The sequence below is a fragment of the Lynx rufus genome, unplaced genomic scaffold, assembly GCF_022079265.1.
Source record: "Lynx rufus isolate CCGP_SWC_20201006 ecotype Redwood Valley unplaced genomic scaffold, mLynRuf1.p SCAF_7, whole genome shotgun sequence".
Classification (NCBI taxonomy): domain Eukaryota; kingdom Metazoa; phylum Chordata; class Mammalia; order Carnivora; family Felidae; genus Lynx; species Lynx rufus.
In genome coordinates, this window is record NW_025814889.1 from 111810407 (window position 1) to 111825428 (window position 15022).

General features: G+C 37.1%; 1 protein-coding gene across 4 annotated transcripts in view; it reads right to left on the reverse strand.

Moving 5' to 3' along the window:
• Positions 1–15022, reverse strand: part of ATP2B1 (ATPase plasma membrane Ca2+ transporting 1) — a 130258-nt gene that overhangs the window by 69964 nt on the left and 45272 nt on the right. For all 4 annotated transcript variants that reach the window (XM_047066560.1, XM_047066559.1, XM_047066562.1 and 1 more), the window contains exon 2: positions 1440–1865. In XM_047066560.1, coding sequence (XP_046922516.1) covers positions 1440–1647 — 208 coding nt within the window. In that variant the 5' untranslated portion in view covers positions 1648–1865. The remainder of the gene's footprint in view (positions 1–1439; positions 1866–15022) is intronic.

Genomic DNA, 15022 nt, shown 5'->3' on the forward strand with positions numbered 1-15022 from the left:
AGAAAAATTAATTACCTACCACTTCTTTAAAACAATTAGGAATTTAAACAGCAATTCAAATGTGTATATATATATTTTATAGATATATAGGGTTAAAGAAATTTTTAATGAAATTTAAAATTAAAAAAATTTTTTAAACAATTTTGGAAGTAACTTTTTGCTATTACTTTTAATTTTGTGACAGTATGGCATGACATAAGATGTCTCAAAAAAAAATATTCAAGAAAAACATTTCTGGGGGCACCTGGCTGGCTCAGTTGCAAGAGCATGAGACTCCTGATCTCAGGGTTCTGAGTTCAAGCCCCATGTTGGGTGTAGAGATTACTTAAAAATAAATAAATGAACTTAAAGAAAGAAAAACATTTTTGCATAATTTCCCTGGAACTGGCTTTGGAATGTGTACTAGTCTACTTCAACTTTTACATTAATAACTGCCCATCCCTACTAAAATAAAGTACAATCATCAAACATTCAGCATATCTCTCTCCTTCGTTTGTAAACAGGAAATGCCTTTCTGAAACTTTCTAAACCTTAATTTTCTCTTCAACATGATGAACGTATAAAAGGTCATCTATCTCAAACCGTTTCAAAGACCATAATGCAATAAAGTCATAACTTTTCCTTTCTTGATTCTCAAGAAGAAACTTACTACAAATTGAGAATTATGAAAGCAAAGACTTCCTTGAAACAGGCAAACTGAACATAATTCTAAGACTGAAAATTAGTTTTCATTAAAGAAAAGGTCTGCTACGTAAAAAATTGGCATCTAATCTTTAGGATCTTCTGAACTAATTACTAAAGTTTAGGGTAAAAACAAATTGGTCAGCTACTGGCAGTGACAACTATTTTAAGCCACCTTATAAAATGAAGGATAAGTGAGGATTTATTTTCACTGAATCCCCTGGGTGGGTGGGTGGGGAAGGATTCCATCCTCTATAATTCCAGCAGAAAGGCAAACTTGTTATTGTAAACAAGCAGCAATAACATGCACACTAGTACAAGTATTTCCTCCCACCAACCTAAAATATATAAATTAGGTGCGCCTAGGTGGCTTAGTTGGTTAAGCGTCAGACTTCAGCTCAGGTCATGATCTCACAGTTCGTGAGTTCGAGCCCCACATTGGGCTCTGTGCTGACAGCTCAGAGCCTGGAGCCTAACTCAGAAACTGTGTCTCCCCCTCTCTCTCTGCCCCTCCCCCACTCGTGTTCTGTCTCTGTTTCTCAAAAATGAATAAACGTTAAAAAAATATATATATAAATTAATTTGCAACATTATTTCTTGATCTAAAGTTCTGTTAATTGCACAATCTGATAACTGACTCATCTTAATGTCACTAAAATTATGATATAATCATACAATAACCAAGACAATATAAACATGTTTACAAATCTACAGTACTCTTCGTACAAAGAACTAAAAACAAACATAACACAACTCACCTTCATTGGGAGATGTTTTCAACCTGCTGCAAATTCCATAGACATCTCCATAGCTTTCCTGTATTTTTCGTAATGCATCTGTAGACCTGAGCTCCATGAGAGCCCGCAGCTCCGCGAGCGTAATTCCAAAGTCTCCATCATGATTAGCTTCCTTCAAAGAGTTTTTTACTCCACTATATGCAACTGAGTTGTTTGCCATGTCGCCCATTACAAGTATTATTTATTAGGAGGAAAATGTTTCCCAAAAGACTCTAATTTTCACTTGATGTATTTCCAAGTTGAAAATTTTTTAAATATGAAAATCTTTCTTAAACCAAACACTCATTGTAGGACTTTCTAGAGCAGCATCAGCAGCATTTCCCAGAGAAGTATCTTGACCTTTGGCCCATGACTAGTTTCTTCATATCAATCATGAGATGTACATATCTGTAAGAAAATATTTAAAAGTTAATAAAATCCATCTTTTACAGCATTATGCATATAAGCATATTTTCTAAATGTCATCGGGTAACTAATGAAAAACATCATAAAAATATTTTTAACTGTAGTCTCATGCGTGTAAAGTTTTTGCATGACAAAAGATCAAAGTATAACCACTAAATAAAATTGTATTTCAAGATATTAGATCCCATCGTTATTAAATGAAACTGCATTTCACATGACTGAATTTTATGTTTCCATTCAGTATTATGGTTATTAATAGTTATCATTAAGCACTTACATTCCAAGCACTATTTCTTTAAGTTCATTCCATTTAATCATCACAATGTAATCCCACGAGGTGTTATTAACTCCTTATTCTACTGAGAAGAGTAAGCCTCAGAGAATTTGAGGAGTTTCTGCACACCTAACAAATGCCTAAAACAGATGAGCTGTGATGTCTCCAACCCATGTTCCTTCTAATACGTGGACCATTCTCTCCAAACCTTTCATACAAAATAGACCTTGAAAGGGCACAAAGCACAACAAACACCCCAATGTGCTTTCCTGCAATTTTCCTTGGCCACTCTGTGACACCACCATCTTTTGTCTTCCTAAAACTATCTTCCACCATGATTTGTCACATGTCACCATCTCCATTCTTCCCTTGACCCGCCATCCAAAGAAATTCTCTACCCATGAGTCACTCTTTATTACTACTCTGGGTTTTTTTTTTGCTGGCCTTTAGTATTATCTAAAATTACCGTGTTTATTTGTCAGGTTTGCCCATTAGTACATCCTGGGAATCGAGAACAGTGCCAGGCACATGGCAGACATTCAGTAAGTGTTTAAGCAATAAATGGATGCATTATGGGGCACCTGGGTGGCTCAGCTGGTTAAGTGTCTCACTTTAGCTCAGGTCATGATCTCATAGTTCGTGAGTTCGGGCCCTGTGTCGGGCTGTGTGCTGACAACTCAGAGCCTGGACCCTGCTTCAGATTCTGTGTCTTCCTCTCTCTCTGTTCCTCTCCAACTCATGCTCTCTCTCTCAAAAATAAACATTAAAAAAACTTAAAAAATAAATGGATGTATTACTTAAATTTTCCGGATAATAATTTCAAGTTCTCCTTGTACTCTAAACTACCCAAAGATGAGTGTTCAACTTTTATCTCCATCCATGTCCTTTAATCACCTCAACCTTAACATGACTAACAATGGATTCATCTTATTCCCTAAATAGGTAACTCCCTTCCTCAGTCACCATTATTCTAATCACCTGGGCTTGGAATCCTAAGTCATCTTTGATTCCATTCACTTCAGCTTCAATCAGTCACTGAGTTAATTCTTCCTTTGAAAATCCCGTTTTACGGGGCGCCTGGGTGGCGCAGTCGGTTAAGCGTCCGACTTCAGCCAGGTCACGATCTCGCCGTCCGTGAGTTCGAGCCCCGCGTCGGGCTCTGGGCTGATGGCTCAGAGCCTGGAGCCTGTTTCCGATTCTGTGTCTCCCTCTCTCTCTGCCCCTCCCCCGTTCATGCTCTGTCTCTCTCTGTCCCAAAAATAAAAATAAACGTTGAAAAAAAAATTAAAAAAAAAAAATAAAATGAATTACTAGAAACTGATTTCTAGTAATCATTTGAAAAAAAAAAAAAAGAAAATCCCATTTTACATAACCTTTTTCTTTCTCATCATCAAGTCCCTCCTCCACAAATTATAATCACTACCCCGTATGTTCTCTCTCATTCTAATATTCCTTTTATCCAACGGCATGCTCTTTGCTGCCACCTTTTTTTTTTTTAAGTAGGCTTCATACCCAGTGCAGAGCCCAATGAGAAGCCCAATGCAGGGCTTGAACTCACAACTGTGAGATCAAGACCTGAGCTGAGATCGAGTCGGACACATAACTAAGCCACCCAGGTGCCCCAACTGCTACAGTTAGTTTTTGAAACAGTTTTCATGCCATTATATCTAAACTTACAGGGTGAAAATACAGCTCTACTGGCTTATGCCTGTTTGGCACTCAAACCTAAGCTTTATTTTATCTATTCAGTCTCTCTCCCTCCCCAAGTACCCACTCTTCAATATTTAATAAATAAGATGTTCAGTGATTGGGAACTAGAAAAGATTACTGGCAAGCACAATTAATCTTCATTTATTAAGCTGTTATGAGAATGTTTGTAATAGTATGTGATTCTCATAGTTCAATATGCATCCAGATGCCTGGGCCTCAACTCCACAGTTTAGATTCAGTAGGATTAGGGTAGGCTCCATCATTTGCCCTTTTTTTTTTTTTTTTAATATTTTTTAAAGTTTATTGTATTTATTTTGAGAGAGAGACAGAGAGTCAGAGACAGAGAATCCCAGGCAGAGCTTGAACTCAGGAACTGTGAGATCATGACCTGAGCCGAAATCAAGGGTCGGATGCTTAACTGACTGAGCCACACAGGTGTCCCTTCAACATTTGCCTTTCTAACAATTCCTAGGTGATACAGATGCTGTCAGTCCATGCAGCACACTGTGAGAACCAGTGGACAGGAGAATGGGTTAAAAACTTTGAAATTCATACCAGCTGGTTGAGGAAAATTTCCTTGCCTTGGGTTAAATGTGCAAGGATGTGACAGCTATAGATTCTATAAGACAATTTCTTTCATTGCCTGCTTCCTCCCACTTCACAAATCCTCCCTGTTTGCCCAATTATTACCAATTTTACTCATCTCCTAGGAAAAGTGGTTCCCTCCTAGTCACACATCAATTATTATAATAACTCAACTCCAAAATCTAGAGAGGGTGGTTATTTGATAATAACCCTGAGTTTCCAACCCAAATTTGCTGGCATCTGAATTATTATGCTAATCCTAAATAAATTATTATTTGTTCAAGAGATAAATTCCTAACGAAGTCTCTGTGTCGGAGGCATCTATGCCATCAGTCCTCTGGTTTCCTCCACAAAGAGGAATTTTCCTCAACAGTGGCTTCCTACCCCATTAATTACCACTGAGGTAAAACAAGCTGCCTGACAGATTTTCCAAAAGTAACTAGGCAGATGTGGTTTCTTCACCTTTCTGCCTTCTTTTGGAAACCAGATGTCTGCAGAACTCATACACATCGGTCTGAGTTAGTAGGGTAGGGACAGACCCCCCCGGTTAAAAAAAAAAAACTACTACCGTTCAAAGTTGCTGGGGTGGGGTAAATAACTATGCCTGTAGTTTGGGGTTCAACATTAGAGCTTCCCTGTTGTCACACAAAAAACAAATCCTCCATTTCAGCTTCCGTCAATATTAAAACTAATATTTTTACTCCTATGTGTCAGTCGTTGCCTTTGCTCTTGACAGAATGCAAAAACGGGAGAAATGAGTGTTAAAGGGTTCTGTTCCATTTCTCAACAATAAGGGGACATATCAGAGCTAGGATCTGAATTTCTGTTTGTGACTCAAAAGCCATGCTCCCTTCCCTACACTGCCTCTACTTTAGGTCTTCACATTTATTAGATTCAAATAGAAATTGTCATAGGTCAAAAAACAGCCAAATGTACCAGTTTATATAATAAAATCAGAATTCAAGACACTACAGTGGGTATTTGTTATTTGCCAACTCAGCATCCTTTCCCCCACTTTTCAGCAATAGTCCCACTTTTGTTTAGGGATCTGCCCTTCCCCGACTCTCAGTGTAGTCTCATGAGGTTCCATCCCACATCCAAACATTCCCCTGGCCATAATAACTGGTTCAGGAATGCTCATATGACCCAACAAAGGCCAAGAGGGCAAGGAGGCTTCTGCTGTGACTCTGGGGCAGAGACTTGTCTCTTCTTACTGAACTTAAATCTGACATGGCAAAAACCTCTGTGACTGGATCCAAAAGGGAAGGAAAGACAGAGAGGGAGGAAAGGAGAGAGGAAAGGAATGTGCCTGTCAGTGCTGGATCACTTGAGCCCCTTGGTCAATCCATGTCTCAAATCTGTTCTATCCCTGGATTTTTTTAGTAATTTGTCAGTAAGTTCCCTACCGAGGTTGAATTTTCTATCACTCTGCAAACCACATAGCTTTGTTAAATACATGATTACCAATTATATCCAGTCCCCCTACTGTTTAAAGAAGTCCAGGCAAAAGCACCAAATGCAAAATGAGCCACTTTCCAAAAGAGGGCAATTTGTAACTACCTACAAGTTATATCATCAGGATGTTGTGTATTTCGGGATCTACTATAGCCTTCTCCACTATTTTCCTTTCTATCCACTTTCATTCCTCCATTCACTGAACTAGCGGACAAAGGTGCTTAGAACAATAAAGTTTTGTTGTTTATTCACTACAAAATGACAAGAGGGGGGCAAACTATTTGAGATCGTGATACAACAGAAAGTAGATCTGTTTTGCTTTTCTGTGTTGTCTAAAAGATTTTGATCTTCCATTTGAAAAATTTATGAAGAAATCCTGTTATGTGGAAGCTGAGGCCCTAACAAGGGGGATTTTTAAAGAAAACACACAGCTACTCTATGGGGGCCTACTGGCCTCCATAACTTATCCCTGATCCCCAGATGACCTCTCTAGCCAAATGACTATTGGTAGTCTTTGAAGGATTATGAAAAAAGACAGAGGTAGTTTAAGACTGGAGTTAGGCAAAAACAGTTACAGTCTTCAAAAAGCAGGATAAGATGGAATCCAACTGACACATGAGCTTTACTATGAATGAGCAGGGCCCTCAAAAGACCAAAACATGACTTGAGGTCCTAGCAATGAGTGGAGCTCATAATTAATCACTAATTGCAATTTCAATTCCTTCTTTCACAAGAACACTTAACTTACAGAGATCATGAAATGGTTGTATGGACGTTATCTAGACTCAACAATGAAAACCACAAAGACTGCATATCAGAAAAACTCAAAGAAAAACAGGCAAACAGTTAAGTAAATTGTGGGATGAAATACGAAGCTGGAGCTTCATTTCAGAGCTCTAAAAAGGATTATTATTATTATTATTATTATATTATATTATATTATATTATTACATAGTAACATGAAATTCTTGCAGACCAAGTATAAAATATGTGCTCCTGAAGTGTATTAGAACAAAGATGGACAACCTGGAAGACATTACCGGGTTCCTCATTCCTGACTTCTAAACTATTGTTGGTGATTTACAAACACAGTATTTCTGTTTCTCCAGTCTATAGATGGCTTGAAGCTAGGTGAGTCAGCAAATGTTTGATGACAGAATCAGGATCCAGAAAGACAGGTAGGAATGAGAAGATATATTTAATTGTTACAAAATGCACTAACTTGATGTTAGTTAACACGAGGTAAGTGCTTCCACTGGGCCCCAAAGCGAGTATGTTCTTAGGCAGCAAGGACAGGACTCTAACATCAATAAAGTTAGGAAACAGACCTATTCTGCTTTGCCTTGGACATACACCCCAATAATATTACTGGCTCATCTATAAAACATAGATACAAAAACAGTACCCATCTCTTTAAATGTGTTAATATATGGAAAACTATTTGAACTTAGCCTAGAACACAGTTAATGGTAAACACGTTAGCTACTTTTATTGTTAAGAATGTTTGCAGATATATTCTACAGAGAATATCCCCGCTCTCCTCAAATGAGAAGGGCCGGTGAGCCATTTCAGATGAGGAATGTTTGAAGGAATAAGATTTCTAAACCTAAAGGAAAAGATTCTATTTTTTTAATTAAAAAATTTTTTTTTTAACATTTATTCATTTTTGAGAGACAGAGACAGTGTGAGAGAGGGAGGGGCAGAGAGAGGGAGACACAGAATCCGAAGCAGGCTTCAGGCTCCGAGCTATCAGCACAGAGCCTGATGCGGGGCTCGAACCCACGAACCGTGAGATCATGACCTGAGCCAAAGTTGGACACTTAACCAACTGACTCACCAAGGAGCCCCAGGAAAAGAGGATTCTGATGATAGTCCAATATAAAAGAAACTCTGTTATACAGATAAAACATATGGTGACTCAATGTATCAAAAAGACTGATGAATGACAGAAAGAGAGGCACCAACTTCTATTTGTATTATACATAACAGGCCCACTAGACTTTGCACTGGTATGGTATGAACAATAATAATCATAAACAATCTTTAATAATAAAGAGAACACTGAAGAGTCAAGAAACTAGTGCATTTAAGAAATGGAGGAAACTTAGTCTAGGGGACGAATGACCTCTGATGGCAAACTTCAAACATTTGAAATTTTATAGTGTAGAAAGTGACTAGATAGATGTTGTGCAGTACTGGAGGACAAAACTAGAATGTAAACAGAGTAAGCTACAGACGAGTAGTTTTTGGCTACATAAGGCAGAACTCTTGTAACAAGTTATCCAAAATTGGAATAGGTCTATAACAGTTAATTTTACGGCAACTTGACTGGATCACAGGGCGCTCCGATATCTGGTTAAACATTACTTCTGTGTGTACCTACGAGGGTGTTTCTGAATGAGATTAGCATTTGAATAGGCAGACTAAATAAAGCAGACTGCCCTCCCCAGGGTGGGTGGGCATCCCAATTCATACAGGGCCTGAAATAGAACACAACTTGAAGAGGGACTTCGGAACACCTCTCAGCCTTCATGCTCTGGCTGAGACATCCATCTCCCACCCTCAGACAGAAAATTACACCACTGGCTTTCCAGGGTCTTTGGTTTGAAGAAGGCAGATTGTGGGACTTCTCAGCCTCCATAAATGCCTGAGAAAATTCCTCATAATAAATCACTCTACGTATATATTTCCAATTGGTTCTGTTTCTCTGGAGGACCCTAGTAAAGGGCCCCTAGGTCAGTGAGAACTCTCTCAGAGGCCTGGCGTTGATCAAGCAAGCTACTAAAAGAATGTATGGTTAGAGTGCTCAATACCTAAAGACAGCCCATGCTCTTTTTGTGACAACTCTCATCTTTAAAATTCCAATCCTATTTTAATTTTTAAAAATGTTTTGAAGAGAAAGCACACACACACACACACACACACACACACACACACGTATGCACAAGCAGGGGAGGGGCAGAAAGAAAGAGGGAGAGAGAGAATCTCAAGCAGGCTTTGCACTGTCAGCACAGAGCCCTACACGGGGCTTGAACCGTGAGATCATGACTCGAGCAGAAATCAAGAGTTGGACGCTTAACAGAATGAGCCACCCAGGTGCCCCTGAAACGCCATTCCTATTTTAAAAGGAACTCCACTGGTCTAATGCACTGAGCATGTTCTATACACATACACAACTGACTTCCTGTCAGCATCCCATTCTCCACTGACTCTGTTCAGCTTTTAAAAATCAAGACTCCATTTATGCAAGATTACTTCAAAGACAACAAACCCCAGACAGAAAAAGTATTCTTTCTTGTACATGATGTATGAAAGATCATGTACATACATTCAAATTAGATTTGAATATCTAATTTGAATATCTGCTAATTGTGGTCATAAGCTTAGAAAAGTCATTTGATTAATTTCAATTCCAAATTTAAACAAATTGGTTATAAATCAAAAGTAATTTGTTAGAAGCCAATCCTTTTGTTTAAACTTTCATTAGTCTCTTTAAATGTCCACTGAATCAACTACAGATTCTCAAGTAATCTTGATTTTTTTTATATCACCCCAAATTCAGAATGAAATTTCAAAACATAAAAATTTGTACTCCTCAATCTTACTCTTCAATTTTCTAATACTTGTAGATTTTGTAACTATTCAGCACATGAAGTTACTTTTGATTTCATATACTCTTTCCCCAAAATATTCAGTTTTCTTAAGGTATCTACACTGAAACAGCTCAATAAATGTCTTTGGGATATGCTGAAATAACTTAAGGGTTTAAGTCAAATTTCTATTTCCTAGCTCTAGCTCTAATATATGTCTCATTAAATTTTTAAAAGTACAAAATTAGTATCCACAAAGGTTTTTAATCTATGACTGGCTTTATAGGAACACAAATTATGGATAAAAAAAAAAAAAAGCTGGGGGTGCCTGGGTAGCTTAGTCAGTTAAGCACCGACTGATGATTTCACTTAAGGTCATGATCGCACAGTTGTGGGATCCAGCCCCAGTAGGGCTTTGTGCTGACAGAGTGTAGCCTGCTTGAGATTCTCTCTCTCCCTCTCTGCCTCTCTCTCATTCTCTCACTCTTAAAATAAACATTTAAAATAAATAAAAATGGTTTAAAAGTTGAAGCTAAAGATAGATTTTCACTCATTTAATAAGAGAATAATTGTTTAAAAGTTTCTAAGTCAAAATAAAATACTAACCACAAACAAATTTTAAAAGGCCATCATTCTGTTAAAAAAAAAAATGGTTACAAAGGAATCATAGAATTTAACAGCTGAAAGGGATGTTGATCAAATCCAGTTGCTCATTTTATACCCGTAGAAACCAAACACACCCATAATCTTCTACTTCCAAAAAGAATAAAAATGCTTATAATAAAAGAAAGCAAGCATTGAATACTCACAAAATCATTTAAAGAAAAAAAAAAAGAGTGAATGACCAAAATTAAATCACAGGATAGATCATAACAATGTACAGGTTGTAAAGAGGCTACTCCATGGAAATAGCTGGCATTTATTGTGCTTCAAAGTGGATACTGACACCCTAGCTGTTAGACACAACATTTGACTGACAAAAAGCTAAAAAATTGCTTTTGACTGCAGTCTTTCAAAAAGAATACTCACGAATCTTCATTTTCTTAAGTTTCTTTTTTTCTTTTAACATAAAAATTAATCCATCCGCCTTTGTAGACAAGCAGTTGGTGAGAAGAGGGATAACCAGGTTTGATAGCTGTTTCTCACTGTGGCTGCTATTGGTGCTTTCTTGTCAGTGCTAGCTCACCAATGAAGAAATCCAGCCTGGCCCACACCGCTCCATTAGATAATAGGAGTGATCTTCTGTCCTAGGGACAACCTAAAACTTGCCACTTTGAATGCCCCTCTGGAAGGCTGGATAGTAGGACTACTATATAACTAAGTGTAAATTTAGGCCCATTATACTTAAATTTATATAAAGGCAAAAACCCTGCCTTTTTCATCTTTAATCTCCCATATCTTACCAAGAGGTACCTATGATCATTCAAAATATAGTCACTTTGCAGGGGAAAAAACAAAAAACAAAAGAAAACCTTATGCCTGATTCACATCCTACAAATGTAAAGTCTTCCAACAATTAAAACAATTTTTAAGAAGAAATGATAAAAATGTGCTGTAAACTGAAATAATGTGTAATATCAGATTAATGGTAGAAAGAAGATGCTTTATCCATAAGATGCATATCAAAGAGCAGAAACTTCAAGATCAAGAATGGTCACGTTTCTTTTACAGTTTTGTTATGCTCAGAGTGTTTTAATGAAATAACGTGAGCATAACAAAACTGTAGGGACCAAGGACCAACTGTAAGAACCAAGGGATAACTCAATTTTAATATTCTCTGAACTCACACTTTTCATTTTTTAAGAGGCTCAAAAGAAAGCACACACACTGCATGAAGGAACATAAAGACTATAAAGCTTGTTTAGAAAAGTAATTTATATCAGGTGAATAAAGAATGATACATATAAACAAGATTAAATTTACCAAACATGATTTCAGTTTTATAGAACTGATAAAAGCAGAAAATAAACATTGTCTACAATGTCTGATTTATTGGTCTCACAGGATTCATAAATACCATCACTGTGTCTGAGTTGACTAAAATTAGTCTCACTCCCCTCAGTAAATTACTTATCATCTACTAGACTCTTCCAGAGGCAGAGACTAAGTACAATACTTTGAAGGGCAAGTTACAGCTGCTGTCAGTGATAAATTCAGCAGGACCACTTTCGCAAATCTCTCAGGGTGGGCAACAAGTAGATTAGAATAGAGGAGGCACTAATTTGTTCTTCTCTTATAGCTTTTATTGCACAGCTGCAATGATTTGTTTACCTCTCTGTCTTCCCCAATGAACTGGGAACTCAAGGCAGGATTTGTGGCATTTAATTTTAACCCCCAGCACTGTCTGGAATACTACAGATGCTCCATATTTATTGAATAGAATGTTCCTGTTTGAAACTTAAGCTAAAAATCAATTTGGAAAACTGGCTTTACAACTGTAAACAAAGACATTTTAAATAGAGCAAAAGAAAACCTCATAACCCCGTGTTTAAAATAATATGCTAGGCACATAGGGAGTTAAGAGTAGGTCATAGTATTCAAGGAATATTCATGCCACCTTGATATATAAGATATACAAGCTTAACTTTCCTTTAAATCCTTTCACATAATATTAAAAAGTACTTAAGATTTTCAAATGAACTATACAATGACTGCTACATAACAATGGTTTTTAACCAGGGTCCTATATCCTTGAGGCTATGAAAAGTAAAAATGCTGAGTTTCAATATTTCATAAACCCTGGAGTAACTGATACATTTACTTGAGAAATCATTTGTTAGGATTACCCATACTAAATTAAAATTATACCAAATCAATATGGTAGTAAGGTTAGCAACTAGTTCTAAATAATACATAAAAATCTCACCCAGTTGGGGCCAATGGATAACAAAATCCTGAACTCCATACCTAACGTCATCTTTTCTGAAATTTGCTATTTCTACTTCATCTCCAATGCACAGATCAACCTATTCCAGGCTAGCTGCTTCTGTGCTACATCAAAACTACTCTTCGAGGTGACCACTGACTCCTCTTGTTCTAAATCTAAAGGGCATATTTAGTCCTTCTTATCTGACCTACTGACAACCTTTGCCACTGCTAACCACTCCCTCACTCCTGAAATGTTCCGTTGCCTTAATTTCTCTGATGCTCCATTTCTGTTCCCACCACACTGCCATCTCTGGCTGCTTGTTTTCATTTTCCACTGCTTGTTCCTATTCTTGAACAATTGTCAAGGGAGTCAGTGGGGAGGGGTTGGGTGGCACTGTAAGCCTGACCATAATTGCTTTCATCTGTTTTTAGTGAGAGCATGAGATCAGTTTATAGATAATAGTTAAAATTTATTTGCATGTGCATTTACAAGGTTTATTTTTTTTCTGTCTCTCTCATATTTGGAACCTCACAATTCAATTAAAATGATAAAACCACACTATAACCTTCTGGCTCAAAGTGTGAATGAAATCACCTCGTTTCCTTTTCCTAGCCTGAAACACAGCCCCTATTCCCCACAGCCTTTAGTTTATAAAGAAATATGTCAGCCCAAAGAAGAGATTCTATAAATTGATGATTCATCCCCCCTCCCCAGGGCTGTAAGACAACTACTCTTGCTTTTGATGGCACAGATTGTTTATGCCAACAAAGTACTTAATTAAGCAGAGTATGTGATAAAATTTTAATGTGAATGATCCCAAACACAGATATCTTGAAGATCACTATAGGTATTTTTGCTTTATGGTCAAGTCAGCTGGAATCCTCTTATTCCAAACACTGATGATATACCCCCTATCTCTTAAAAAGTTGTTCTAATTTGCAATACTGATGATACCCATATATCTTAAAAGGCTGTTCTAATTTTGCAAAGTTGTACTTGATATAGTCAAAAAACACAATCCTTCTGAATGTACCACAGCTTGGTCACACACTGGATTATTAAAAGCATTTATATACTAATTCTACATATTTCAGATCAGTCATTCTCAAACTTCAGCATGCATCATAATCACATGAAGGGCTCCTTAAAAGAGGATCGCTGGACCCCACCTGCACAGTTTCAATTCACTAGTAGATCTGGGGTAAGGAGCAAGAATTTACATTTCTAACAGCTTCTCAGGCGAAGGTGATGCCGATGCTGCCTGCTACTGATCTCTGGAGAGGCACTATTGTAGATCACTGTGCCCTGAACTTCGACTGTTGGATTATCACTTTAGTCCAAAATTCCCTCACGATAATATAAGCAAATTACTCATGGTTCCTCATTATGCGATTCTCAATTTGCATGAATAATTGAAAGGAGATCATTTCTAAAAATATTCTGTGAGCTGTTATTTTAAATTGCCTTGATTTTTAATACCAAGTATATTGATATACAAACACTGAAAATAATTTTTCACTCAAAGAAATAGAGACTCATACTGTTTCATTTGAACAAATGTAAAATGACTTTAAACACCTAGAAGTATTAAATTTTAAGGAATTTAACAGAGAACTATAATTTTGATACCTACCTTCTCCTGCTGTTCCCCCAAATAAACTAGACTTTGTTTTGTCCTATTCTATTGTTCTATCTAGGCATTTCAGGAACTCTCATCCTAAGAGGAACAGTTTGCTAGTAAAAGGTAAGCCTTCGAAAAGCTCAAAATTAAGGAAAGTTAATTTTATATAATCCTGTACAGCTTACCACCAAATGTAAGAACATATTATATCTCTAGTTATACATGAGAACAAAATGTTCTATCATTTTCTAGTTTCACTGGTTTTGAGAATTTGAACTATAGTCAAGGAAGAGATTTCTAAATTAAAACACTGTTTTTCCCCCTTCTGTTCAGGAGCAAGAAGGCAATATGAACACTTGAATGTCACACCAGCTGCTCCATCAGCCTACTCAGTCCTTACGAGCTTCTATCCTGTCAGTTCACAAGAACCTACACTTAAATGCTTAAGGAAACAGGATGCTCATTATGTCACGAACAAGCTCACAAAAATAAAGTTGGCAATATTTAGGGAGGCAGAACTCTTATCTGTAAATTTAACATGAGCTTTCTGTTTTCTTAATTAAAAACTGTAAATTTCAAGGAGTTTTTATCCCAATATTTAAACAACTGAATGCAGAAATAAGGAGAGACAACACTTTCCCATTTCTTTATCTTCTTTTTCTTTATTTACACGGTTTGACGGCTGGTGGTTTTTTGCAATTTCCAGCTGTAGTTACTAAAGAACAGCACAGTAAATCAATACCCACTTTTGCAACACATTCAAAGACTCTGGCTGAAAAATAAGGTAAGCGGTATTTTAAGAGGATGTTAGGCAAGAATCTGTCTTAGAGTTAATTCACCAAAGTGCAAAGAATAATGGAAAGCACGGGATGTGTTGAATCATAACCACTCCATCCTACCTTGCTGATGATCCTTCAAACTGGTTTCACACTTCCTGACCTTCATTCCAAGGCTTTGATTTGTACTCTGCTATTCAAGGGTAGAGCCACACATGAAAAGTCATCTTCATGTGGACGGTTTTATTTTCAGGACTTC